The sequence below is a fragment of the Astatotilapia calliptera genome, chromosome 7 (genome assembly GCF_964374335.1).
Source record: "Astatotilapia calliptera chromosome 7, fAstCal68.1, whole genome shotgun sequence".
NCBI classification, from domain to species: Eukaryota; Metazoa; Chordata; class Actinopteri; order Cichliformes; family Cichlidae; genus Astatotilapia; species Astatotilapia calliptera.
The window spans coordinates 52,159,906-52,172,986 of record NC_137428.1 but is presented as its reverse complement, the minus strand read 5'-3'; the positions used below and the strand labels follow the sequence as shown (position 1 = coordinate 52,172,986).

The window sequence follows — 13,081 nt, the reverse complement described above, 5'->3', positions numbered from 1 at the left end:
TATATATATATATATATATATATATATATATATATATATATATATATATATATATATATAATTCATTTTCTGCAGGATTTTCATTCATTATAACCTCACTTTTTTTCTTTCTCTCCTTATCTCAGCGCCCCTTCCACTCCTTTGGAATGTCAACCTCTTGGGGTTTTTTTTATACGCACAGTAGAAAAAACTGACAGTGAGCAAGCAGAGATCGAACAGCATGTAAAACTATTCAAGAGTAAACCAGCCAGGCTGTAATGGGAAAATAAATGGAGCATTCTGCTTTGCTGTCTCTCTCTGGCTGTGTTTGTGTGTGCGCGCTTGTGAACACAAACACAATGAGCTCTTCGGGGAGCTGTAACTCAAAGGGACGCTGACTGAGCTCGAGGAGAGGAAAACAAAGAGTTGTTCCTGGGAAGATGGCCGCTTCTGGCACTGGATCACAGCTCACAGAGATGAAGCAGAGAGAGTGTGTGTGTGTGTGTGTGTGTGTGTGTGTGTGTGTGTGTGTGTGTGTGTGTGTGTGTGTGTGCACATACTGTTATAAACAGTGGAAATGGACTACTATAGCCAAGCTTACTCATCCAGGATTCCTTAATTAAGACTCAGCAGAGTTACCTTGAAGCAGCTGATGGTTGGGGACACTGACTGTCAGATGCTTTGAAGTTTTCTTGGAATTGCTGTTTAATTTAAAGGGGCACTTCACAATTTTTTTAAATATTTAATTCAGCTTCCTCGTGATGGCAGCTGCTACTTAGTTTGGTTGTATAAGAGCTCCTGCAACTTTGGGTGGAGCTCAGAAAGTTAATCAGATGACGGTCTAGTAATGTCATCGGTATGTCACAACTTGGCTCCCTGTAAAAGATGGACACAGCTGCTGTGACGCCACCCATTGGTTTCTGAAGTCCCATTTTTTAAATCCAGGAAGCGTGTCCTATCGCCATCTAGGTTGCAAAAAAGATCTATGTGATGGGATGTGAGCAGGTCTGACATTGAAAACCTCAATCGTTGGTTTGTGGCTTGTGACTTGCTAATGACAATCACAAGTTGTTAGCTTTTAGAGGATGGTTTCACACCAGTGATAATCCTCCACTTTGAAACATAGCAGGGACAGATTTATAAAATAGACTTAATTTTTTATTCAGCGTAACCCAAAAACTAGTGACTGAGCACTGAACTCATTATAAAAGTGTTTACAGAGTTCAAGTCAGAAAGCTGTTTCCTCAGAGGCTTGTATAGGACTGCAAGTCTTTTTGCAACCACAGGTATCGCCATCTAATGGCCTGCAGATGAAGTGCAGATGTAAGGCACTTTTGCATTGACCTGAAAGCTGGATCCATGTTTTATATGCCTGTGGTCTAACTGTTTGTAACAGAAAATCAATGTTCAGTCAGTGTGCTAAACTGTGTTTTGTTTAGTTTTTTTTTTTTAATAAAGACATTCTTCACGGATCTCTCACATCACCTGCATCGTAATACAGTTATTTGTTAACTGGGTTTATTTTACTTGCATTGTAAGTGAAAGGGACAGAAGTAACAGGATATGTTTACTTTTCTGTCAAATAAGGCAACACACACTGATGTATTTGACTTTGTGGGGATTAATTGTGTTTTCGTGCTCAGTCACCGCCCCCCCCCTCTCCAACCTGTCCATTCTGAGCCAGGAAAAAGCCCTTAATGAGCACATTTCAGTTGGAATTGATTATTGAAAATCAGATTTTCAATACTGCTAATTGCAATGGCATGGAGGTATGTCCTCTCTATTAGCTAATATTTATATGGATATTTCAAGCAGAGCTGCCAAAAACAAAATTGCTTGCATTTTCCTAGCACTTTTATCCAAAGTGCTTTGTAATTGGCCTCTCACTCATCTATTCCATTCTCACTCAGACGCTAAAGGCAGCAAGCCACCTTGTAAGGTGTCGTTCTCCAAGGACACTTCAAGCCATCAGCGCTGCGATTAGAAGATGACACGCTCTCCCGAGCTAGCCTGCTAATACCTTCGTTGAGATCGTCAAGAGTCAAACAAAATGATCCTTTTCATGAATTTCTTCTGTGATTATTCCGATTTTATAAATCTGCAATGTAAAATCTTTTGGGAATCTCCTAGTATATTTAAGTGTCATCTATTTAGTTAAAGAGTCAATTTGACCCAGGTGGTAGGAAGAAGCACACTAAATGTGCAAAACAGATTGCTTCTGTTGTGTGAGCACTTTTGGGTTGTAGTTCGAGGACTTTGACAGGTGTTGTGCAGTTAAGTTATGCGTGTCTTTGCTTCACACTTGCTATTTTCCCATCATCTTACTTACAAAATAAATGCCTTTTCATCCCACTCTAACCACCAAGTGTGACTTTAAGGTGTAAATATATTAAACAGGAGTCATATTACAAAAGCCAAAATAGCTGTAGTTTTACTAGTGTACAAAATAACCTTCAGAGTTGTGTTGAGTCCTGCCACCAGCTTTCTTTGATTATGTGTTCTGTGCAGAAGGCTGCGTATCTGAATCAATCTTATACTCTGCCAGAAAGGTATTTTACCATAATTTGATTCAAAGCCAGGACTGTATTTAAAACAAAACACCACGGGTCACAAATGTCTGAATAATTTCTCTAAACTGTAAGCGTCATGAAACACAAGCAGACATCCATCGCTGGCATCGTCAGCAGATATAACGACATCCTGAAACCGGGCAGGAAAAGGCCCTTACTTCAGGGCGCTAGAAGTGACGCCTCTAACTGGTCTTTAATCTTAATTTCACTGTGTAAAGGGCACGTGTCTGGCTGTGGAGGACATTATTGATCTCCGACTAATTAATTTACTTTTATCCCCATTTTCGCGGCCATACGTGTTAGCGGGTTGACATGCTGTTTGAAGCGCCACTGACGGCAGTGTCCTTGTCGTGCTCCCTTTAGGTCGATACCTGCGCCTGAAAATGTTCCGCGAGGATCATGGCTCCTGGATGACCATGTTCTTCAGCACCATCCTCTTCCTCTTCATCTTCTCACACATCTACAACCTTTTCCTGCTGATGGCTGGGAGCATGAAGTAAGACGTTCAATCTCTCTCTTTCTCTCTCTCTGCTCCTTCCTACCCCCACCCTCCTTACCTCCTCATTCTGTGCTTCCCATTTGTTAGGGCCATTGTATGCTCCCCTTTGGCTGCTGTGATTGATCTAAATGTCTTGCCTGAATAGAGACTCGATACCGGTCTGATTAATCAGCCCTGACTTTAAATCTCAGGTGAGGGCAGACAAAGTGGAGGGTGGTTAATCCTGAAAGATCACCTTTAGCACCTGCACTTATTCTCCCACGATCTTGACTTTTATTTATTTATTTTTTTAATGTGTTCTTGACATCTCTCTGGCTTAAAACCAAAATGTTGTTTGTTTGTTTTTGTTTTTTTTCCCCGTGTCACTCAGTCTGGGGTCTCGTGTTTTTAGCTACTGCTGCACCAGCTTTCCTGCTGAGAAACCATAGCAGAGCTCCCACACCCACACATCAAGCCCGTGACAGAAATCAGTTTATTGCATTTGCAATGTGGCCATCTAGATGAAGGAAAACACGCCCTTGAAGCGGGCCAGCCAGCCAGACACGAGGTCGCAGCAAGGTGATTTACCATTTTATCTGTTTGGCCTGTTAAAAGAAAGAAAGAAAGTGTGGCAGCTGTCTTTTCAGGTACAAGCTGTCACGAAGGGAAGGCCAAGGCTGTTGTGTGTCTATACAGCACTGCTTTTCCATATTAACAAGGAGCTTGAGCTATCCATGAGGTGCAGGCAGATGAAGGCTATTAGCTATAGGCAAGGTGTGGTGTTTTTCTATGGCCAGAGGGATGAGTTTGTATAATCGGCCCATCTGTCACGCCGGCCGGCACTGTGGCACCGGCATCCATCTTGTTCTGTGTCTCGCTGGCCGAGAGACGGGAAGTGGACGGCCTAGCAAAAGGGCCAGAGGAGGTCTGGGAAGGGGGGTCTGCTGAGATGTCGAATGCTGCTTGCTCAGGGAAAAGTTCCCCTCGCAGTTCTGCCGAGTCCATCTGTCACAGAGATGACCCTTATTTTAACATTTCAGTCTTGAATCATAGAGGAGGGGGGGGGCTTTAGTTTTTTACTCTGTCACTGCATTTTAGAACAGTGTTAAAATGACATCTGGATAATAGTGATGGGGGAGAAATAATGACATGTTCAGACGCTTCCAGAGGCGTAACTTATCATTTACATTTAACATGTGCAAGTTACACAATCTGTTCATGCATCAAATTCATCAGTTGTCTACGTATGAAAAATAAATAGATAAGTAAAAATGGCAGCTGTAACGGCCAATTAAGCAATTACACTAAAACCCATCCCTGTTTGCTTTGGATGTGTGGAGAGTTACAGCAGTTAGTGGGGGGCTGTAAAGCTCTACTGGTGAAGACAGATGGTGCTGTTGTAAAGCGAGTTAGGCCGCCGCTGCCAAGACACCTGCTCAGTTTTTTTTTCTCCTTTCATTTTTTATTTATTAATTTATTTATTTTCTGCACTTGCTCCCACCCGCCCCCCTCCTGTCCCTCTATCCCTCGCTTGTTTTCTTTCGGCTCCAACAGTGTGTCCACCAAGGACCCGGGCCCTGCCAAAAACCATTAGTGTTCACATCTCTGTTCAAGACCGACATGTAAGAGCAATGTTCACACTCCGCCAGGACGCTCCCTCAGAAAACCGGGCTCTGGGCTGTAATAGCAATGTATGCAGCAACGTGAGCGAAAAAAAGGTGACGGAGGGAGGGAGGGAAGAAGCGTGGCGGGCAGTGGGAGAAGTGCTTCAGCCCTGATGATGCAGTGAAACTTAAGTCTTTTGATCTGTGTCCAAAACCCTATTTGCATCGCCTCCTTTCACTCCTCAAAGCGCTTCCCTCCTCCTGCAGCGAGACCGTTGGAGTTTTTTCTCTCTTGCCACAGCCCAGAGGAAAAGTACAATATCCCTTTGTGGCTGCAGCTGCCCCTCCTGTGAGGACGAACGCTGCTTTACCTTATTTATTTATACTGAAAGAAGCAGCTCCTGTGAGGGATCATTACCTCTATGAGCAGGCACGGGGTTTTCCAGCTTTGACATCTTGCCATGTTGCTGCACTGCAGGGGATGCTTTTCTGGTGGCCAGACAGGGGTTTGGCCCGCACTCACACACGCACACACACCCCATATTGTTCACGTCTTGCACCTCCCTCAAGTTAGTAGGGGTGTGTGTGTGCGTTGAATTGGGTGTCTGAGTATGTGCGTGTATGTGTGGAGGGGTGTTGGCTCGCTGACCTGATGCTGTATGCTGGCCATGCCCTGCGCTCATTAATATGCTTTAATTTTCTTTGACCTTTCAGTTGGTCTTGAGCTTGATTTAATTAAATCCAGTTACAAATCTGCAAGGAAAAAATAAATAAATAAAAAGATAAACTGTGCCATCAGGATGCCAAACCTTCGCTGATAAGAGATGGCATATCATATTTTCTTTTTCTTTTTTTTTTTTGGATGACAAGTATTTAGCCATGATTAGTCATGTACAATGGATTCATCAGTGCTGTTATCACTCAGCTGAAAGAGGTTTCCAGACTGTGTAATCTTGCACGTCCAACTGCATGTTAGCCAATATTTAAACAGCCACTTGTAGGTCAACAGCGATCAACCTGTTACCTGGCTTATGTCACATCAGGAAAAGGCTTCATCCACCGTGGCTCCCTGGGAGCTGTAATCTACACTTGTTACCGAACCCCTCACATCTGGGCTATTTGCATTTTAATGTAACTGTCAGATTAGGGGAGGGTGGAGGCGGGGGGGCTGTTTGTGCGAAACCAGGGGAGTGTGACCACCCAGGGAGTTTGACGGGCTTCATGAATGTTCTGTCACGCCGCGCAATCCCATTCGCCATCTTACGGCACCATTACCAGCCGAAATCAGTCCCTAATTAGATGGTGTTATTTAATTAAGACGGCCCAATGCGTGGCGCACACATTAATCATGACTAATTTAGAGGAAGGGGGAAGGTAAAGTATCCAGAGGTGGAAGAAAAGCGGGGAAGCCTGGAAGTTAGATCTGAAACCGAGTTAGAGTGGGATGGGCGGTGGGGGAGGCTAAAGCTGAAAAATGACATCTATATTTCTTTTCTTCCTTATCCAACACAGAGGTAGATGGATGAATGCCGGGCTGTCGGGGCAGGAGGGGGTGTAAGCTAAGCAATTGAATTGTGGAGCAATGGATAGGGGGAGGTTTGCAGTGGACGGATATCTTCAGCGAGGAGCGGAGAGGGTTGGATGTGACATTTGACTACTGTGAGATAAGACGCCACTATAAGTTTATTTGTTTGGTTTACCATGATCCTTTGTGTCGCATGCATGCAAGTCCCCCTCGACCGTCTGTTTGCTTGTCTGGCACTAAGCTGGGGTAATACCACAGACAAAAGGCTAAATAAACAGTTCTGGTACGCGGATACCTCCTGTTGCTTGCAGTGTGAGACTTTGTGTTGCCTATGATACAGCGGGTTCAATGAACTGCCCTATACTTAATGATGCGCTAGAAAGAGGTTTATATTTTCTCACTTTGTAGTATTTTTTTTTTTTAAATAATTCCTGAACTCGTGTTATGAAAAGGGTTAAGATGCTTCATTTCTTTCTCCTTTCTGAATTTATTTCCCTGCAAATATTAACACTATATTGTTACTTCATGCTGTTGTTATAGAGCTGATTGATTTGGAACCATTGATTTGAATTGTTTCCTTGTGATTTGGGGATTTATGGCATATATGGAGCATAAAATCAAAGCAGAAAGACGTTACAAAGGCACAAAAACATTGAAAATGTGATCATCACTTTTTTTGGTGCCTTTTAGAGATCCTTTCGTTCAGTGGGAAAATAATTGGCAGATTAAAGTGTGATGAAAATAACAATTTGTTAGTCTTAGATCGGCATGCTGATTAATATTCGATATGGCTCAGTGTTTTAGAGGTTGTCCAAAATACTTTACTCTTACGTCTTAATATTGAAACTCATTTACAGTTTGCAAATCACAGTGAATATCTTTGGATTGATTGCCTTTACCTACACCTACATGTACATTCTAAGAGCTCCTCCTGTTTTGTTTCACACTCCTACACACGCGTTTCACGTTGCTATCTGAGTCATTACTGTGTATTTATGAAGTGTTTAGTTATTGTAAAGCGTTTCCCTTCAGAGTTGTTTTATCTTTGCTCAGAATATCTCTAAACACAGTCTGGGTGCTATATCAAACTGTCGTTTTCTCTCTGACTACATTAACGTGCGGTTTCCCTGGAGCGTCAGCGGTGGCTGAGGTTGTCGTCATACTTCGTCATAAAGACAGTTCTAAAGAGGTGCGTGCCAGCTGGGCACTATAGTTGTATTATTTATATTATAGTACAGACAGACATGTACTGTAATATGTAGATGATTTAGATATGTAGATATCTAGAAATGTAATATGTAGATATACGTAAATGAAAGGTGGGTAAGGAAATTGTACTAAGACATGAGGTCCACTGATTATGAATGAAACAGCCACTCCACACCTCAACGGTACAAGACTCAGCTGCACCCTTGCATTTCAAGGAGAAAGGACTCTTTTTAGAGGATGCCAATGTTCTCATTTTGGACCTAGAAGACAGATCAAGACTTAGAGGTCATCTGCATCCACTGCGAACGAGCATTGTTGAACAGAGGTGGTGCTTTACAACATCAGCTGTCAGCCACCTACAATGCAGTCCTGAGATCCCTTCCCAGGTATCTTAACTCCCCACTCTCACCTTGCCTCAGGCGATCTCAATAGCTCACGTGATGGGGGGTCAGGGGGGATGTCTTGCAGATGTTCCACACCTTGGGCCTGGTGACAGTAATGATCACGACTTTATTCGTACCTTGGGTCATATAGCGATTCACACGATCAATAGTGGGTTGACAACCGTCAGGACCATCACCACCAAGGGGGCAGTCCTCACTAGGGCTCAAATATCTGAGGCTCTGTCAGTTGTTTTAGAATTGAAAACATCTTTACTAACGTAAAGAAGTCCTTTCTTTTATGTACTCAAGACTAATATGGATGTGGTCATTTAAAAATCTGACATTGGCTGATATGTTTTTTTTTCTTCGAGACCCACAAAACAGGGTGACACTGAATAGATTTCCCTAACATTTGTTATGTTTAGGTATTTATGAGTCCTTACTGACATAATATAACAACGCTGCTTAAAAATAATCTTGTTTTATTGTCACAAAAACAATACGCTCTGGCAGACTCTGTCATGATCAGATGGTTGCTTTGTTTGTGGTGATCCAAACACGTGTCGCTTTCTGGTAAACAAACTATGCCACATCATTACTCATAACGCAATAAAAGGGTGTTTCTCTTGTCTGCTCTTTACTTTTTAAATGTTAATTTATTTATTTCAGTACCAATATATTGGTAAATAGCTAAAACAAGCCATTGTATCACTGAATTATCAGGCTCTGTTGTGCATTCATGAAATGAACTGGGGCATAATCGGACATATGTGAGAGTGACTGGCCAGTCACCATTATGGGCTGGGAATACTGGAAATCGGCAGATTCTTTTGCCTGGCCGGTCGATTGGTGCAAAAAAACAACAACAACAACAACAACAAAACAACAACATAAAACTTTACGTGCTGTGTTGCTATTACATTTTTGGTCAATTTTTCAATAAAAGCAATTCATAAAACATTCCCTGGCATTTCCAAATGCCACACATAGCACAGAATAAAACAATACTAAGCAAAATCTTTAGGTTTACATCTATACAGGGTTTTCTGAATGTTTTTCACTACCTTTGTTGATTTCAGATGTGCCCTTAAGTTGAACTAAGATGGATCTACTTTTGATTTATGAACCTTTATGAACTTAAAAATCTAAATATTGTCACTGATGAAGAACAAAAAAAAAGGTTGTCCAAACACAGAATATCAACTTTATGACTGCACAGTGCAATCAGCCTGAAAATCTTAAGTTTAAAAATAAACTGGGATTCCTGCTCTTGTATTTGTTATGGTACTGTGAATAAGGCCACTTTGTTTGTGTCGACGTTAGTGGCAAAGGCTTGGGATTAGTGACAAATCCACAAAGAGCTGTCGATGTCACCGGGAAATCATCACATGAGAAATAAAGAAGTTAAAGAAAGAACCCTGCGTAAAGTCTGTAGCACCTTTTGTCATTTGCTTTTAACCAAATGTCCCTCATGTACATTAAATGTTTAAATGTGTTGTTTAAAAATTTTATGTTTTATTGTTAAGACTTTGAAGTGCCTGTAAATGCATTTGGTGGTAAAATACACATGCACCTAGTTGTGGACTCTTCTGTCCTAATAGAAAACTGATGAGTAGAAGAGCCAGATACTGTCTATGATATTGCTCACTGATATTTACTCCCAATCTTGAGCCAAGGGAATGGCAAAGACTATAGGACTCAATCTTCAGCCAGTTTAATACAATGGGTGAGTGACAAATTGAGATTGAGATTTTAAGTTGCCTTGGGAGACGGTGTAGTGATAGTGAAGAGAGTCAATATTGACAGCTTTATGCTTCCTGGTAACCACTGCTGCTCACCGTTGTATACTGTAAATACAGCCTTGTGTACTGTAGTGCAGAAGGAGGAGACGGGCAATGCATTTTAATGTGGAGCCAGCCAAGGTCGCAATTTAATGTTCTGAGGGAGTCCAGTCTTTACGGGGCAGAAGAGGTCACTCGGTTGTTACAGTCACTAAATCACTGCCTGTCCAAAAGAGAAAACAAGTTTATAAAAGCCAGTGTGAGGGCTTATGTATACGTCCAAGCGGACATTGAAAAAATTAATAGAAATTGAGGGCATGTGATGACTCAGAGTAGTGAAAGCTCTCTCAGCATGCTGTTTTATACCCTTAACCATCATAGCTGCTCTCACTTGGCATATTTGATTAAAATAAAATAAAATCATAAACCTTTTTTTTATTTTTTTTTTTATTAAATATATCAAGGAAGACGGTGCGCAGTGTGAGGGTTGGGCACAATGCTGCATTGCAGATTGCTGATGAAATGGAAAAGCCATAACAGTAGAGGAAAGACTTTTATTGGTATACATATTTAAAGCCCCTGCACAGAGCCACACTATTCCTGAGAGTCTCGTTACGTGGCACATTCGTGTGGTTTTATGTGGCCACAGTTCTAAAAGGAGGTTCCGATGCATTATCTTGGGAAAACACGTACCTCTGGCTTGGGCGATACATAATGATTTTAATAATGTTCGTGTGCTAATATAATGAAATGGCAAATAACCGAAGGCCCTGGGAAATTCTAACTGGACATTATAATTCAAAAAACTGCACTATGACTTGCTATAGATGTTATCACTCCCTAGATGAGGCCACAGCATCTGAACTGAAAGTAAAAAATATTTAAATACTTGCTTAGCAGTATTTAATTGAAATGCAAATAAACAAATTAACACAGGCTAATGGCAAAGAAAAATCTGGCTGCCAGCATTACTTTGACAAAAGTCAATATTATTTAACCCAAAAGATGATAAATTGATGCTCTTACCCCGAACCCATAAAGCCTTGATCTCCTGGAGCAGCAGTCCCCAACCCCAATATTTTCACAGACCAGCCGGATAAATACAACAAAATAAAACCAGAACCGGTACCAAAGAAAAGAAGATTTATTCATCACAAACGGGAAAAGACCCAGGGAAACCAAGTTAACGATAAAAACGATTTAAAAAAAAATAAAGCTGAAAACCATGAATTTCACACCCGAGCCTCAGCTCTCGCAGCCCGGTACCATGACAACAACCGGTCCGGGGGTTGGGGACCGCTGTCCTGGAGGATTCTTCCTGTTAAAAGGTAGTTTTTCCTTCCCACAGTTGCCAAGTCTTTGATCATAGGGGGTCATGTGATTGTTGTGGTTTATAATTTGCTTATCTACTATTGTGGGGTCTTTAACTTACAACAGAAAGCACTTTGATGTGTTTGTTGATACGAAATGGTGCTATATAAATCAAATTGATTTGAATTAGACGTGGGGCAGGGATAGCTCAGTAGGTAAAGTGGTCGCCCCATGATCGGAAGGTCGGCGGTTCGAATCCACTTAACGGCTACCCTGAGGTACCCCTGAGCAAGGTACCGTCCCTACACACTGCTCCCCGGGCGCCTGCTTAGTGGGCTGCCCACTGCTTCACTGAGTGAATGGGTCAAATGCAGAGAAAAACAAGTAATTTCCCCATGGGGATCAATAAAGTATCCATTATTATTATTATTATTATTATTAAAAAAAACATTTTAAAGGAAAGTAAGTAAAAATCTAAGCACGTAATAGAACATAAATAATGTGATGTGAACTTGAGTGACAGTGACAGCTAAACCCAGAAACGTATCTCTAGAGACTTTAAGAAGTAAAAAAAGTGAGATTTCTTGGCACCAAAGGGGGGGAACGAAATATTTTGCAGATGGCAGCACTAGTGCAACAGTTGAAATGGTCTGGTTAATGTCAAACAGGGGTAACACCCAAACTCCTCAAACTTTGTAAGTCTTTAACCTCTGTAGCACAAAATTGTAATTTCTTGCATGCGATGGGACAAGACTGATAGAAAGGCATTGAAATGTCCTTGAATATTATGTCTGAACAAGTGTGGGAAACCTGATAACATTCCTCAGAGGGTCAAAACTGGCTGAGCCGGCCGTGCTGGCACTGACATTGCAACTGGCTCTGCGATTAAGCCACGGGAGCCATTTTAGGGCTGATTATTCATGGTGCTACTGTACTGATGTTCCACTACACTGAATTCTCTCATTAGGTCATCCGGCTCTAAAGGCCATTAAATTTTCAGTCAGCATGAATAAGTCAGAGAGTTCTGCCTCTGATCATGCAGTGCGAAGAGTCCCCAAACTCATCATAGGTGCTCTGCAAGAAAAGGGAAAAAAAAAAACCTACTTCAGTGCAGGGGTAACATTTGCTCAATTAAATATGTGAGAAGGGCAGGGGTTGGCAGCAGGGTAGTTTTTTAGATTTAAAACCTACCATGTGGTGCCAGACAGCATTTCCAGAAGTATCGATTAGAATTTCGCTGCGGGTAAATGACTCCCAATGGGATCTCCTTGGCAACTGGAGCCGTGCCAAGCCACTGAATGTCTAACCGACTTAATGCAGATATAAATCGCCATTCCAATCAAGGCCGTTTTATTTGCGGCCTTAAGTGAAGCAATACGTCACCTGCAATGCTGCACATTTTCGTCAATAAAATCCTGTCAAATCCGTTAAATGCATGCTGCATTGATGACATATGATTTATGCTGCTTCGTTCCAGGGAAGGATATGTCATGCATAGTTGGAGTAAGCAGGTAGTTAAGAACGGTTGGCATTTGGGTCCCTAGTGCACTACAATTAATCATAATTGCTTTGTATTGCCTATGAACCTTTATTGTGCTTTAGATCTGCACTCCCATAGCATGAAAAGCATGAGCAATTAGCTTTAATTAAAACTAATTCCTACCCGTAATATCTTGAATGGCTTGCCTTCTGCGGCTTTTTGTCCGATTGATTCGACTTGTGTGACAACAGCTCATTTACAAAGTGAACATGAAAATGAAGCATTATGGCGAAACATGCACTGAAATAAACTACTAGATTTTCTTTTTCTTTTTCCGAAGCTTCAGCGCTATAGAAAATATTTTCATTGGTGTTTTAATGTGGCCAGAAAATAACTGGAGAAAACAAAGAGAAATTGAACCATTGACTTCAAATACGACCCCTTGAAAGCACAGCCAGAGCCCTATCCACTGCCATCTATTATATTCATGAGTGTGACCTGTCGGGGGTGAGAGGAGGCTGCAGGGGGAGGTGATGGGCGCCCACCTGCTCAGTTTCTAAGACAACTGCCTGCCAGGAGATCAAACAGGCCTCCTCGCTCCCCTCTGTTCTCCTCCTCCTCTCCCTTGCAAGTCCCATATACGAGGCGACTGACCCACTTTTCCTGCCTCCCTGAGCCATTACCTGGAGAAAATGTAGTGATGTGGTGTGCGAGCATGTTGGGTTGGTGGGTGGGTTTGCAGCACTGAACAAAAGCTTCTC

General features: G+C 42.0%; 1 protein-coding gene across 2 annotated transcripts in view; it reads left to right on the top strand.

The window, feature by feature from the left end:
• tmem117 (transmembrane protein 117) overlaps window positions 1-13,081 on the top strand; it is a 46,827-nt gene that overhangs the window by 17,101 nt on the left and 16,645 nt on the right. For both annotated transcript variants that reach the window (XM_026175368.2, XM_026175369.2), the window contains exon 3: window positions 2,913-3,045. In XM_026175368.2, coding sequence (XP_026031153.1) covers window positions 2,913-3,045 — 133 coding nt within the window. The remainder of the gene's footprint in view (window positions 1-2,912; window positions 3,046-13,081) is intronic.